Here is a 15,931-nt window from a genome sequence, read left to right as displayed (position 1 = left end):
GTTTAGTCAGAATCTCATGTCTTGTAATTTGAATCCATTGGTTCAAGTCTACCCTCCAAAGCAGGGGAAAACAAACTTGCTCCATTGTCTATGTGACAGCCCTTGAGATATTTGAAGATGGCTATCGTATCTCCTCTCAGTCTCCTCTTTACAGGCTAAGCATACTGTACACAATTCCCTCCACCGTTCCTCATAAGGCTTTGTTTCCAGAACCTTTATCATCTGGATTGAACACATTCCAGCTTGTCAAAATTGACAATGAAGGCCTTTTCAGTTGTGGATTTTTCAGCTGCCAAAGTTTTTGCTGCTGTTTTTTTCCTGCTTTTTTCTATGTATTCTTGTTTGTTGTATGGCTTTTATTGTAAAGCATTGTTTTTCTCTCCTGGTGCTATGTTATGCTTTATTTTCTTATAGTTTTGTAAGTTGCTTAGATACTTTTTCTGTAGCAACCAACTTATAAAAATTAATAACATGATACCTGTCAGATGCAGGTGGTGGTTGCTCGTGAGTAACCAGGCAGGACTCCAACCTGTCTTTTACAGGTTTTATTGGTGCAAACTATTTACAGTGCAGAACCAACAAGTTCATGTCCGTCTTAGTCACTTGCAGGATCTGGGAGTGGCCTCTTCTGGCTTCTCCCCAACATAAGAACTTAATCACCCCAAATCTCCTCCTCCCCTCCTTGCGTTTCACCCCCCTGCGCAGGCTGGGCGATGGAAGTGGCGTGTCTGCCCCCTGGCCAGCCGGGCTAGGTGAGGCGCTTGGGCTCTCAGCAGCATCTTCCAGCCCTCTCCTCGCTTGGCTGGCCCCTTCCCTTTCTGCTCCACTGGAGGTGTGGCTTTCCCCACCGCTGGACCAGGAGCTGCTCCTCAGAAGCCTCATAGGCTCTCTGTATTCCCCTGCCTCCCTCCCCTGTTCCGATGGCAGTCCCCTGACAATACCCAACCGAAAATCGCCCCATATCAAGCACTACACGTTCAAGGATATTGTCCCTACTGGCAGTTATGGAACTTCTCTCTCTCTCTCTCTCTCTCTCTCTCTCTCTCACACACACACACACACAAAAACACAGCAGACAACTCAAGCCCAGTACATGCACAGGACTCTCGACTGCAGCCAGAGAGTTTGTAAAAACTGCTTTGCTTTTAATAAAACAAAACGAAACATGAAGCCAACTTCACATTTGCCTCCCAGTCAGAATGAGCCACGACACACATGTTAAATTGCTGCACCAAGCAGACAAGCCCCAGAAGCCTCCAAGTCTCATTGTGGGGGTGAATCTGCTGGAACGCAGGATTTTGAGCAAAGTCTGATTAATCCTCTTTCTGGAAGCATTTCAAGCTAGCAGGAAGCGCTTTTCCCCAGCTGCTCTTCCCCTGCCTGTTAATTTCTTCTTTTCTCAGGACCCAGAGGGCTTATGTTTTGCAGCGATTCTGCAAAACAAGCAATGCAAGGGTTTTAGATCTGTGAAACTGGAGACCTCTGCACTGACCCTGCGTCTGGAAGTGATGAGGGCAGAAGTGAGAGGGTGACATGGAAAAATTGCCAGGCCAGTGACATGACCCTAGATGCATCGACTGAGGCCATAGTCAATCTCCCCAAAGATAGCAATTGCTATTTGAAGGTGTGGAAGGGAGAGGGGGAGGAGCGACAGATGATTAAAAACATGCACACAAGCTGGTCCCTTCCCCCCAGTGACTCCAAACTCAAGCTTGTTTCCTGGAAAATAATTCATTGTGCTCACACAGACTTCATATTTCCCTCCATAGAATGGGAACAGATGCTCGTTCTTATGGTGACTGAGCACCTCACAAACGCAACACCAGCAGACTTACAGGGTTGGGGGCAGCAATACTGGCGGTATTTGGTGATGCAGCTTAGTAATAGTTATGATGAGGCAAAAGGAATTAACTACAGCAATTATCTCCACGTGTCCCAGGGCTGGGAGAAGGCTGGCAGTGACTTGCTCCCTTGCCACACCATTTACTTGCATGAGCAGTGTTTGCTTCTTTCACAGCGGTCTAGTTGCATTCTGCTTTTCATTCCACAGAACTTAGAAGATACCATCAAAGATAAAAGCCTGCTCTTTTCCACGCAGCCTGACCCTTGGCTCCCCTCCTTGGTCATTATACCGGTGGGAAGTTTCAGACTGCGCCCAGGAAAGCCCTGGAGCTTCTGAGAACTCAGCAAGAGTGGACAGCCTCCCCAAAGGGCAGCTCTTCCTGCATTATTACAGATCTTCCCTTGCAAAGCACATCTGCAAGGAAGCCTTGGGCATGTTCTGGGTTGCTTCCCCTGAAAACATGCTCCAGAAGATTTTGCAATGCCCCAGATTTTTGTTTCAGATGTGCTGGGGTCCGGAAGCAGACAGGTCAAGTTGTAAAGAGTATCCTGACAGCAGGAAATTTCAAAACCTCTGCTTTAAAATGTGATGGAGCCTGTGTGGTGGAAGCATGAGGACCCCCAGCTCTGCCAAGCTGGAAGAGGTGAGCTTTATATAGCAATTAAAATACTTTTTAAGCATAGTCTGCTTTAATGTAACATAGATTGTTAGGCAGCTACAACCTTGAAAGCATTCTCTAGCGCTTTACAGAGCCTTAGAATACTCAGTGAAGAAATCAAAAACCAGCTGGCTAACAATCCAGTGCAGAGATCATACACTTTCCCCTGAATTGCAGAGAGTCATGTGCCAGGCTAAAGGCACTGCAGGGAGAGGCAGAACTATGTGGCAATGCTGATTTGGGGAGATCCCAACTAAGTGAAAACTGCAACTGAATTTTTATTCCCTCAGTAACTATAAGGATGCTACAAGCAGAAATAGCAGAAATTGGAGGAGCAAAGGCTGATTGACACAAAGGAGAAGAAATGAAAGAGGTTGATAGAATCAAGGAGACACCTAAAGGTTAAGTCAATGACGAGGAGAGAGCAGCTTACCTTTCTTCCCGGTTCTGTCCCACACACACACGGCCGCCATGCCGAGGGCTTGGGTTGGTGCAAGAGCGCTGGCGGACTTGGAAGCCTATCCCACAGGAAGTGCTGCAAGGGGACCACGATGTCCAAGGAGTCCAGCCTCCATTTCTAGAAGAATAAGGGAGCAGAACTCTGAACCTACGTGGGAAACAGCTGTTTGGAAGGGATTGTGGAAATCTGGACTGAGGACAGGCAAGGAAAGAGTTAAGCACCCCTTTCTCTCACTACTCCAGTGATTTTTTCTTTAAAAAATTACATCCTATACACGTCCATAGTTGACATTTTAAGGTTTATACCTAAAAGATCCTACATTTACACCTAAAACATGTATGGAGTGGCCCAAAGTGCGACATCAATACCCATTTGCAGAAAAGTTCCCCACCCCTTCAGGTCCCCTCCTCTTTCTTTGGCTCACCTGGAGCAGTTGGCCACTTCTAGACTTGGCCCTTCACACTGCCGCCCTCCGCATTTCGGAACTGGGCTGTCACACGAGCGTCTTCTGCAGAGGCAAAAGCCCACACTGGAGCCGTCCACGTGGGAGCAAGACTTCCACTCTGACCAGGCTCCAAAATGGCCATCCACAGTCAGATTCCTTACCTAGAAAGCAAAAGGCAAAAAGACAAGCTCTGGTTGCCATAGTTAAGGTAATAATCACAGCAGTCATGGAGCTCAGCTCTTGCTGAATTATACTGCTTTCATATGCTTGAATATTTCTCATTAAAAAAAACAAAAAACACTTCTGCATTTCAAAAATTAGCATGCCTGGGGAAAAGGGCTTTATTTCCCTGATGTGACAGCTTTCCATACGCAGGGAGTTTTTGCATATGGGGAAAATTTAAACATGGGACTTCCTCACTTTCATCATGAAGTGATACAGTCCTATGAGGACTGTACTATGATGCGATTCTGCTGGCAATGTGTGTCAATCGCTGTCATTTTACCATTTCCTCAAAATTCTAGACCAAAAGGCTTTCTCCATCTTTTCTACAAAAGGGGAAATTATCTCATTGCACACAAGACATTTTTCATTATGCATGATGAGTATTTTTGCCTCTTCAAGACCCAGCATGTACAACTGGAGCTGCTGGATCATGGCCACAGTGTGCCCAAAACTTATTACCAGCTGTCTCACCTACCAGCTGTCTCTTAGCAGAGGCAGCCAGGGTTCATCGAGCCATTCAACACCACGAACAGCTGTGCTATATGCAGCAATCTGCAGATACTATGATTGTGTATCAAAAAGACTGGCTTCCTGCTGCCATCAACATTACCTTAGGTTCTTCGGGGAAACTGTTCAGTTCACAGTTTTGCAATTCAGTTCATACATATAGACCAGAAATAAATTGAAGTAGATACTCGGTGCATTGAGTTGAAACACAGGCTTAAAAATAAATAGGCTGAAAGTAGACAGCCATTTTAAGTGTTGTGGAAGTTGTTTCAATACACAATCTCTACCTTAAAAACCAACACCTTGGAAGGCGGTGAATGCATGTCAGAAACCCTTCAACCACCCAACAGCATGCCTGTCTCCCTTCATCGATAGTCCATAATCCATGATATATGATTATGTGAATGACATTGGTCACCAGCGCAACATACCTCAAGCTTAGAGAAAAGCAGCATATCCAACTAGCATTGACACAGATAAAAGGCTATCATGCAGTGCAAAGGTGTAAGAATGAAATAAAATTAGTCTGGACTCAATAAACCCATCAGGCAGATCACCGGGAGCAAGTGTGACATTACCAAGTCCCATGAGCAAGTTAAACAAGGCTGGGAGCAACAGGCTCAAGAGTCCTCCAGCCTTCCTCCCATTTGCCTGGCCTGGCATTCCTGCCTCTCCAACCCACAGCCCTCCGGGGCCAGCTTACAGCATCACTTGTCACTGGGCCCCATGGGAGGCTTCCTGGCAGTCTTCCTCTTTATCAACCTCTCCTTTCACGGAGCCCCTTCTCCTCAGACTCGGGCTCGCCTACCTAACTTTCTAGATTTTGACTGCTCAGCCCCCTGCTTCCTGTCTGAACTCTTCTTCCTCAAGACTCCCTTCTTCCCACTCTGCTCCAAACCTGCATTTCCCTGCAGCACAGCCTTGGATTCCTTCCCACTTCCTGCCAACAGCACACATCTCTTGGGATGTCCCAATCCCTGTGCGAGGCTTCCGCAGCCAGCCTGACGTTCCACTTCTCCGCAACAACTGCAATTGCCAGCATCCTACAGCTGCAACAGACGGATCTTCTCTTGTTATGCAGGTGAGACTGTTGGTGGATAACTTAATGACTCAGACATACAAATCATGCTGCGTAACAGCTTGCAGAGGAAAGAAGAAAGGTTCAGCCTGTAGCTCAGATCAGAGAGACAAGAAGGCTTGAACTGACATTATTTGTGCATAATCACTTCCTTGACCCAAATACTCAGACTTACTTCTGCGGGAATCACTTGGACTCAGGGAAAAGAAGAATCTGAATTGAACTTACTGGACACACTGAGATGCTTTGCTCCCACTGACTCATACTCAGGCTTTCTTCCAGTGGTGTGCACTTCTTGAGCACCAGGTCCCAGCCGCAGTAAGGATCCTGGGATCCAACACATGCGCTGGAAACACAAACCCAAAACATCAGACTGCAGTATAATCGTGCACCAGGAAGGGCTTCAAGTGGGTCCCCGCTCAAGAAGGCATGTGCCGTAGAGGGGCACAGAGGACTTGTCAACCTGGGAAGGGAGCCCATCTAGGAGAAGGAAAACTCTGATCCTAAATCTCTGCTGCCTTGTGACTATATTCATTCATGAGAAAGGCTTTGGGAGTAGACCCTGAGGAAAAACCTGTACCACCTGCCTTGTGGGACACATTAAGGAGAAGAAAAGGCTCAGGAGTGAACCCTGCACAAATCCAGAGTGGAGTCCTGAAGGCAGCTGGGTGGCGCCTTGTACACCCCCTTCCGGCAACTCCTGCAGCCAAGCTGGGGCCAAGCCTTTTGCTCTGCTTCCGTCTGCACATCAGCAAGGCTGAGAGAGGGGTCTTGTCATCTGGGCAGCCCAGGACCTTCATACCTGCTGCCCAGCCTTGCACCCCCAAGGTCACTTCAGTGCTGCTAACACAGCAGTTTGACTTTGCCTCCGGAGGAGCACTCCATTGTCCCTCGAGACAGATGGATACCCACAACCTGTGCTTGAGAAAGAGCTGCTGTTTCTAGCAAAAGACCTGTCACACTTGACAAGTAGGGCAGAGTAGGAGGGAGAATTCTAGCCCTTCCCCAACTCTCCTCCCCATTCCAGAGAGGTCTCAGAGGTTGAATTTCCCTACAGATAATCTCCATTTGTTGGAGCAATTAATAGTTTTCTGGAGATGTTCTACTTTGTCCCAAAAGGAAAAGCACTGTAGATTATATTACTGAGATTAGATAATTATTAAACCCTTTAATTGGAATATTAAACAACTAAAGCTTCAGCTGATTAATTGATAGGAGGCTATTTTGGATGGGTGCAATAGACCTCAACTGTCCTTGAGCACATGTGCAAACCAGAGAAACTGTGGCAACCATGCACATACCACAACTACATGCACATACCACACCACTTTCTCCTCAGCTAGCAGTAAGTCTTGATTCCCCCAACTCTTTATTTTATGGGGGTTGATCTTCATAGATAATGCATCTTGGAGGAACCCCACCCCCCATTCAATTAATAGATTAAGTGGAAGTTGAATGATCAACTAAAATTCTTTAGGATTGGCTGGTGGCCCCAACAGTAATGCGTTTTTACAAATCCCTGATATCTTTGAATTCTGCACTTCTCAAAGTCAGCCAGCCAGATACCTGTGTGTTTTGTAAAACAGACATCTCTTCAGTGGGATCTTCACCACACTTCTCTGAAGGCCCACATACAGAGCACTTTGGCTGTGTAAAATCTGCAGACTCCTGATGGGCTCCCACTGCTTCTTTGGGAATATGTCAATCTCCTCCAGCAAGCAGCTGCTCGATGTTTGATTAACTGGAGCAAGTACTTTCTTAATAGTGCCATGATCTGTAACAGCAAGAGAAGGGAGTTATTTGTGAAAACAATGATGCAAGTAGAGGATGCATGCATTCCTTGCAACTCAAAGGAGACCTACGTTGCATGAAACCAACTGACACTGAATTGGCCAAATGGCCCATCTTGCAAGGTGTTGTGTAATCTGACTGGAAACAGCTCTCCTGGATTTGGACTTTTAGGCAGATTTCACTCCCAGTTCTGCGGCTTACCGGTGCTAATTTAAGATGGATGGAGATGATGGGAGCCATAATCCAACAACATCTGGGGATCCAAGGTTGAAGAACACTGTTTCAGGTGATCTAGCAGTGAATTATTGCATCCTCACATATGCAATAATTGCTGCGCTGCGCAGGAGTGTAACTGTGCTCCAGAGCACTGATTGGCAACTAGTTTCAACCCAGGGCCTCCTAGAAGAAGGGATGGGCAATGGCTGACCAGGGTACTGCCCCAACTGGACAACCAGTAAATCTCACTCCTGTGGCCACTATTCAATCCTTATTCTCCTCTTGCCTTAGGCTTCCAGTTGCTGATTCATGGGGTGGTGAACCTGCAGCACGGGTGCCACAAGTGATACTGGTATCATAGAATTGTAGAGTTCCAACTATAGAGTTGGAAGGGACCCCAAGGGTCATCTAGTCCAACCCTCTGCAATACAGGAATCTTTTGCCCAATGTGGGGCTCAAACCCATGACCCTGAGATGAAGAGTCTTTTGCCCCACTGGCTGAGCTATCCCGGCTCTGACAGAATCAGACCTGCACTTCTGCCTGCCTCTCCTGATGGATGCTCTCTAGATCAACAGACTACAGGCAAAATCACCTCAAGGCATTGAAATGATTCAGTGTACACTAAAGTATGCGTTAGAACGCCACTCTCCCACCCTTTGGACTGGCAGCACACTTGACCAAAAGGTTAATCACAACTCTTGTTTGGAGTTCCTCTGGGCAGCCAGCCACTTTCCCTTCATACAAAACAAGGCCAGGAATGCAATACCATGTGCAGAGAGACCCCTGAACCGTGCAATGGACTCTGTTTGCTCCTCCCATGGCACAAGGGCAGCCAGCCATTCTAGGGAAGGGAGGCCTGAGAGCATCTCCTGTCCAGCGCCTCTTGTTGCCCAGTTAGGCCTGCAATTGTTGGATAAAATACCATGGGAATGATCCAGTCCAGTGAACAGGGACAGAGACATAGATTAACTCCCACTCTTCTCTTTCCCAGTGTTTCCTTTGTATTGTGTGGAGGCCTAGATACCTAAGCTTAAGTCAAGGAAACATTCTGTTTGTTCTAATATCCCATTCTGTTCATTTCTGTTTCTGTAATTATTACCATAGATCATATTCTGTCTGGGGCTTCGAGGGAAAACTGCACTTCTTATGATTTTTCAATCGCTCAGATATGCTATCCTTAGACTATTACAAAGGAAAAGTTAATTTAAAATTAAATCAAAATGTAACACTGTGAAGATTAAATCTTCGTCAAGAAAATGCAACAGGTCTGGGCTGGAAGCAAAGTCATGAAGAAACACTGGAGTTCAGAGCCAGGGATTTTAGCAGCAGCCACAAATAGGTGCAAGGTCAGCACACGATATCTAAAAACGGAACGCAGGATGGGAGGCATTCAGACACACACCAAAAGTGTCCAGAGTTAGAAAGCATCTTCTTCACTTTTCCTCTGTATTAAATGTCCGGGAAGCTTTTGTCAACAGACCAATGAAGGTAGATGCTGTGGGGGTTTCTAGCTCTGAAAAATGTACCTTTCTTTTTCTTCTTCTTCTTCTTAATAATAATAATAATAATTTTTTATTTGTATCCCGCCCTCCCCTGCCGGAGCTGGGCTCAGAGCGGCTAACATCATATTAATAACACAATATACATAAAAACAAGCAATCAGTTGATTAAAATGCATCCCAAAATTAATTCAAATAAATTAAAATTAAAATCAAACTAAACAAATGGCAGTCCTCAGGTTAAATTGAAAGCGGTTAATTCTCACCAGGACCAACTGTTTCCACTGATATTATAAGGACCTGTGAGCGGGCTAGGAAATCTCCTTTGTGCTTGTTCTTATACAAAGAGAAAATGAGTCAGACTGAACCCTGACCATAGGCCTGGCAGAACAGCTCTGTCTTGCAGGCCCTACGAAAAGATATCAAATCTCGCAGGGCCCTGGTCTCTTTTGAGTGAGTGTTCCACCAGGCCGGGGCCATGACTGAAAAGGCGCTGGCTCTGGTCAAGGCCAGTCTGACCACTCTGGGGCCCGGGATCTTCAGGGTGTTGTTATTAGCAGACCGTAGGGTCCTCCGTGGGACATACCAGGAAAGGCAGTCCCGTAGGTATGAGGGTCCTAGGCCGTATAGGGCAGGCTTCCTCAACCTCGGCCCTCCAGATGTTTTTGGCCTACAACTCACATATGTCACATAGAGGAGGGAGAAAGGTTGTTTTCTGCTGCTCCAGAGAAGCGGACACGGAGCAATGGATCCAAACTACAAGAAAGAAGATTCCACCTAAACATTAGGAAGAACTTCCTGACAGTAAGAGCTGTTCGACAGTGGAATTTGCTGCCAAGGAGTGTGGTGGAGTCTCCTTCTTTGGAGGTCTTTAAGCAGAGGCTTGACAACCATATGTCAGGAGTGCTCTGATGGTGTTTCCTGCTTGGCAGGGGGTTGGACTCGATGGCCCTTGTGGTCTCTTCCAACTCTATGATTCTATGATTCTAACTCCCATGATCCCTAGCTAGCAGGACCAGTGGTCAGGGATGATGGGAATTGTAGTCTCAAAACATCTGGAGGGCCGAGGTTGAGGAAGCCTGGTATAGGGCTTTAAAGATTAAAACCAGCACCTTAAACCTGACCCCGTACTCCACCAGGAAACAGTGTAGCTGGTGTAGCACCAGGTGAATGTGATCTCGCAGCGAAGACCCCGTAAGGAGTCTTGCTGCGGCATTCTGCACCCGCTGGAGTTTCTGGGTCAGTCTCAAGGGCAGCCCCACGTAGAGCGAGTTACAATAATCCAGTCTGGAGGTGACCGTCGCGTGGATCACAGTGGCTAGGTCAGGGCGAGAGAGGTAAGGAGCCAACTGCTTAGCTTGGTGGAGATGTAAAAATGCCGCCTTTGTTGTAGCTGCAATCTGCGCCTCCATGGAAAGGGAGGCATCAAATGTTACACCAAACTTTTGACGGAAGGCGCTGGCACCAGTTGTGCCCCCGGCAAGGGATAGGAATTGGGCCCCCAAGCCCATACCATCTCGACCGAGCCAAAGGACCTCTGTCTTCAAAGGATTTAACTTCAACCGGATCCCATGCAGCCATTCAGCCACGGCTTCCAGTCATCTGAACAGTGTCGTCGTCGCCTCCTCCTCCTCCTCCTCCTCTTAAAACAGCTCTATGAAGCCACTTAGTATGGCCTCCACTATTGCTCTCTTTCCCCACAACACATTGTATCATAAGTGTCTGGTGTTGGTAACAGGGAAGTTTATAGAGGGAGAATGCTACAAGTCTATATCTAGTCTCGGAGGCTAATCAGATATAATCTTTGTCAATTTCACTCCTGCAGCAAAGGTTCTTGCCAGTTTCACTGCTGCTCTTTTCAGCCTTTGCAATGGGACTCGATAATGTGCAGCTGGCACTGAATTATCCAGGGCTAGCAGCTAGGTACACAAGCCTTTGTTTGAGACAGCGAAAGCGGGAGACAGGCGTGTACATATTCTGTGGACAGAACTGAAAACAGCACCAAACTTCTGAGGAAACCAGGGGACAAAGTTCCATATATCTCTGCCTGGATCCAAAAGGTGATGAGTGGAAGGAAATAGTGCTCTTTTGCAAACGTGCTAAGAGAGAGGACGCCACACTAACTATAAGGGGTAGGCTCTATAGCAATCTTCTTGTGAAAGGAGAACATGGATTAGGTTTTCCTCTTCTCATTCAGTGCTCTGAGCAGCTCTTCCACACAAGGAAGAAGGGCATTTTGGGATCCATCCCTCACTGCAGTTCCCTTGCTTGTTGCAACCTTCCATGGGTCTCCACTTGCACACATTACAAGCTGGATCCTGAACACAAACTGGTTCTGACCTGATCTTCTAAAGAGAGAATTCTGAGTCTTCTGCTATGCTGCCATAGAAATTAAATCTGATGAGGACAGGAATATTAGCATTGCAGCTGTACTGCTGCTGTAACCAGTTAATACCGAGAGTATTTCAGATGTAGTAATAGTCCCTTAGAAAGAGCTAATATGAAATATTTCAGTTAATTTCTTTCCTTATGCAACAGCATCAGGCCAGAGAAGCTGCGGTGGAGGAGGAGTAGAATTTGCATCTAGGAGCATCAGTCTGGAATGGCTGTGTGCAATCCTTTAACCACCAACCGTTTCCCCTCTGCACCTCCCCAGCTCCACTTATGAAGCAAGCTTACTTGTGGGTGTCCTGGCTGGAGGGGCAAAGGTGTGGGGGAGGAAAAGTGGCTGATGAGAGAAGTAGGCAGAGAAAGATTTATGCACGTGATGATCCATTAAAAATGTGCAGATAAGTGAATTCATTTGCAAACTCCTCAGATACATTAAAAGGCACCATCCAAAATGATAATTCATTTGAGTTCCTTGAGTCTATCTTGAGGACGCCATGAGACAATCCGCTGTACATTTTCAGAATCAAGTAAGTATTTTGACAATTGCTTGTCATGCTGTCCAAATGCTTATTCTACAGCAATAGGATAATTATGGTTATCTTTTCACATCCCTCTGAATAAGACTACTCTCGTTCAGCCTTGTCCTTTTCAGACTTGTGCTTTTAATGGCTTCATCTCTACACCCGGTGATTATTCAAAAGAAAAGGCTGTGCCCTAGTCAAAACAAAGAGTTTTGATGAAGAACAAAAGAATCAGGGAACAAAAAATTCTGTTTTCCTAACCCCTCTATCATGAGACAAACCTGTTTCTGAATGGGATGTGACTGCCTGGGTTTCCTACCCAAAATCAGGCAATGCACATGCTCATGAAACAAAACCCAGGCCAAGCACCACATCACACATACCCAAGGCCGCCTCCCTCTTCTGGCGTACTATATCAGGCCTCCTGGAGAATGACCGCAACGTGCCAGTCTGCGCTATCCAACCTCTTGAAGCCTCTATCACTCACTCGATCGAGACCAGGATGCTGAGTCCAATCAGCTAACAGTCCAGCCTTGCCTCCAGTAACTATAAATGAGGTCAAAAACCTCATTATGCAGCTAAAAAACAATAAAGCACCAGGCATTGATCACTTGCCTCCAGAACTCTTGAAATCCAATATTGATTGGTGGGCACCCCTGCTTGTGGTACTCTTCTCACTTATTGACTCATCTGGTCTACTCCCAGATGCCTGGGCCACAGCGGTATATTCAAAAAGGGCCTCACATCTGATCTGGCTAGTTACAGACCAATCAGTTTGTTACCTATAACTAGTAAACTATATGCAAAGCACTTCTATAACAAACTAGCCGACTGGATAGACGATGAGGCTATTCTCACCGAAGAGCAAGCAGGATTTAGGCAAGGCAGATCCACTCTAGATCATTGCTTTGTTCTAGCACATCTCATAGACAAGTAAGCTAAGAAACCACATGGTGTGCTTTACGCTGTTTTCATCAATTTGAAAGCTGCATTTGACTCAATTTCGCGAATAAGACTCTGGGATAATCTGAACTCCTCATGTATAGACAAAAGACTACTGTACTTGATCAAATGCTTATATGAAGATACAGTGGTGCCTCGCAAGACGAAAAGAATCCGTTCCGCCAGTCTCTTCGTCTTGCGGTTTTTTTCGTCTTGCGAAGCAAGCCCATTAGTGGATTAGCGCTATTAGCGCTATTAGCAGTTTAGCGGCTATTAGGGGCTATTAAAGGCTTAAGGGATTAGCGGATTAGCTGCTAAAAGGCTATTAGCGGCTTAGATCAGCTGATAAGCGGCTTAGATCAGCTGTTAAGCGGCTTAGATCAGCTGTTAAGCGGCTTAGCGATCAGCTGTTAAGTGGCTTAGCGAACAGCTGTTAAGCGGCTTAGGGGCTTGGGAAAAAGGGGGGGAGGGGGGGAAAACCCCAGGAATCGCAAGACATTTTCGTCTTGCGAAGCAAGCCCATAGCAAATTCGTTTTGCGAAGCACCTCCAAAACGGAAAACCCTTTCGTCTAGCGGGTTTTCCGTCTTGCGAGGCATTCGTCTTGCGGGGCACCACTGTACAGTGCTGAAAGTGTGCTGCTCCACAAATGGACAAGTTACAGCATCTATACAAGCCACAAAGGGATTCAAGCAAGGGTGTATCCTAGCTCTGGCACTGTTCAACTTGGATATAAATGACATTGTCCAGTGTCTAACATCTCCACCCCTAAATTGGCCACAAAACCCATCTCAATACTATTATATGCAGATGATGCGGTTCTTCTATCCCAAACAAAAGTAGGCCTAAAAAGACTAATCAGAGCATTTTCAGGATATTTCCAGAGAGAACAGCTGGCCGTGAATTATCGTATTTTTCGACCTATAAGACGCACCGTATTTTTCGCTCTATAAGTCGCACCAGACCATAAGACGCACCTAGTTTTTGGAGGAGAACAACAAGAAAAAAAATATTCTGAATCCCATAAGCCAGGACAGCAAGCGGGATCGCAGCTCAGTGATCCCGCTTGCTGTCCTGGCTTATGGGATAGCTGCGCGCAGCCTCTCCTGGGCAGCGGCATGAATTCTCCCCCTGCCCGGGAGAGGCTGCGAGCGGCTAAGGCTCCCCCAAGAGCCACTCTCCCTTTAAAGAGCGCGTGGAGCGTGTGTGCGGCTCTTTAAAGGGAGCACTGAGCAGAGCCTCTCACCTGCATTTGCTCCATAAGATGCACACACATTTCCCCTTACTTTTTAGGAGGGGAAAAGTGCATCTTATATTTTTATTTTAAATATTTTTTATTAAGTTTAACATAAGAAAAAAAATAAAAACAACATACAATAAACAACAAACAGAACAAAATAAAATACACAATTACAAAAAAAGGAATAAAAACAATTTTATCTTCATACTGTTCCTTGCATTTCCTTGTTTCTCCGACTTCCCCAAGCCTCCCTTCCCTGTATTCCAAGTCATACCATCTGACAGCAAATCCCTTCCCTCTGTCTTAGTTAAATTTTTATCTTAGTTTAAATATCCTAATTTAGCTTGTTCAATTCTTATATCTTAAAATGTTGGATCTTTTAATTTTTAAAATTTTTAACTAATAACCTTATTACATTCAATCTGATGTCCTCTAACATTCATTAATCTTATAATATTTCTGTAAATAATCTTTGAACTTCTTCCAATCTTCTTTCACCGTCTCTTCTCCCTGGTCTCTGATTCTGCCAGTCATTTCAGCCAGTTCCATATAGTCGATTACTTTCATCTGCCATTCTTCCAGAGTGGGTAGTTCTTGTGTCTTCCAATGCTGTGCGATGAGTATTCTTGCTGCTGCTGTAGCATACATAAAAAAAGTCCTATCTTTCTTTTGCACCTGTTGGTCGACCAGAAAGGCCTCTGGTTTAAACCTTACTGCTTCGGTTCCAAATTTACGTTCTTTGCTTTAAGTCCCAATTCTTTTCCAAATTTATATACTTGTGTCCTTTAGAATTTCTGTATTTCCCCTACTCACGGGTACTTCTTTTGTAGTCCAATTTGTCCCAAGAAGAAGTTGAGCGCTCTCCGATTACAGCTATGCGACGTCGCTCCGAGGAAGTAGCGATCGACTCTCAGCACCGCGCCAGCCCCCGTCACACTCCGGGGCCCTTACTGGGCTCCAGAGACGTTTTGGGGAGGCACTAATGGTGCCCGCCGAGTCCCACGGTCATAGGCTTCCTCCGCCTACTATTTCACGGGCTCACTGCCGTAGCGGTAGAACCCCGGCTTTCTCAGAGCTCTCCCCTCCGCTGTTCAGAGGGAAGCCGCCATAACCGATGGCGCTCAAACCGGAAGTCTGGAAAAGTGCATCTTATAGAGCGAAAAATACGATACAAGAAAACAAAAGTCATGGTTTTCTGAAGAAACTATAGGGCCCATAGATGGCGCATGGACAACCAGCTAAGTGAACAGTTCAAAGTTTTCAAATATCTTGGCCTTATTTTCCAGTCTATAGGGTCATGGGGAGCACACCAGAAATGTGCAAAGGAAAAAGCATCCCAAAGCGCCAAAATTCTGACACGCCTTTTCCACACAAAATGTGGTAAACATATACTCTCAGTCCTGGAAGTGTTCCAAGCTAAACCCCTAGCACAGTTGTTACATGGGGCTCAGATGTGGACAGGCACTCACCTTGCATCTACGGAAGCTGTCCAATCAAAGTTCTTAAGGCAAATTTTCTCTGTACCACCCTGTGCCCCAAGCACATCATTGCGCAAAGAGGCTAATCTTCCCTCAGTAGAATTACAGATCCGGCCTAGGACACTTAACTCTTGGCTTCACCTAAATTCAAATCCCCCCAGTCTAATATCCCTAGTGCTGCAAGATGGTCACAAGAGCGCCTGGACTAAAATTGTCTATCAAAAATTTCACTCTTGTGGTTTATCACCACAACAGCTACTCACTTTGGGTTTTAGTAAAGCAAACAGTCTAATTTGTCAACGCCTAAATGATATCGAGCGCCAGAACAACTTGGCCTCAATAAGGAAATTTTGCCCATGGTATGCCTATTTTCCACCTTCCTTCCCATTTTGACTCTCTGGCACCCTATCTGCAGAACCTAGCAATTCTAAAATATAGACACGCTTTTACTCTCACAAGATTGAATGTATTGCCCTTGGCTGTACTTGAGAGATGATTCCAACAGATTCCACATGAAAAACTCTTATGTCCCTGTGGAGATGGCAGTACCAAATCGGGGGCACATGCCCTTCTGGCTTGCACTCTTGATTAAGACTCAAGGAATGAGATTATCACCCCTCTTTTATTGTCCATTCCG

General features: G+C 45.9%; 1 protein-coding gene across 5 annotated transcripts in view; it reads right to left on the bottom strand.

Annotated features, from left to right (window-relative positions):
- The window catches only part of SEMA5A (semaphorin 5A), a 142,052-nt gene that overhangs the window by 26,888 nt on the left and 99,233 nt on the right, over positions 1–15,931 (bottom strand). For all 5 annotated transcript variants that reach the window (XM_083448595.1, XM_083448599.1, XM_083448598.1 and 2 more), the window contains exons 11-14: positions 6,783–6,990; positions 5,445–5,562; positions 3,386–3,567; positions 2,935–3,078 (exon numbers count right to left, since the gene is read on the bottom strand). In XM_083448595.1, coding sequence (XP_083304721.1) covers positions 2,935–3,078; positions 3,386–3,567; positions 5,445–5,562; positions 6,783–6,990 — 652 coding nt within the window. The remainder of the gene's footprint in view (positions 1–2,934; positions 3,079–3,385; positions 3,568–5,444; positions 5,563–6,782; positions 6,991–15,931) is intronic.

Source organism: Podarcis tiliguerta (assembly GCF_965153285.1).
Source record: "Podarcis tiliguerta genome assembly, chromosome: 7".
Taxonomy (NCBI): Eukaryota; Metazoa; Chordata; class Lepidosauria; order Squamata; family Lacertidae; genus Podarcis; species Podarcis tiliguerta.
Note: the sequence above shows the minus strand (reverse complement) of the source record. Positions and strands in the feature narration are given on the sequence as shown.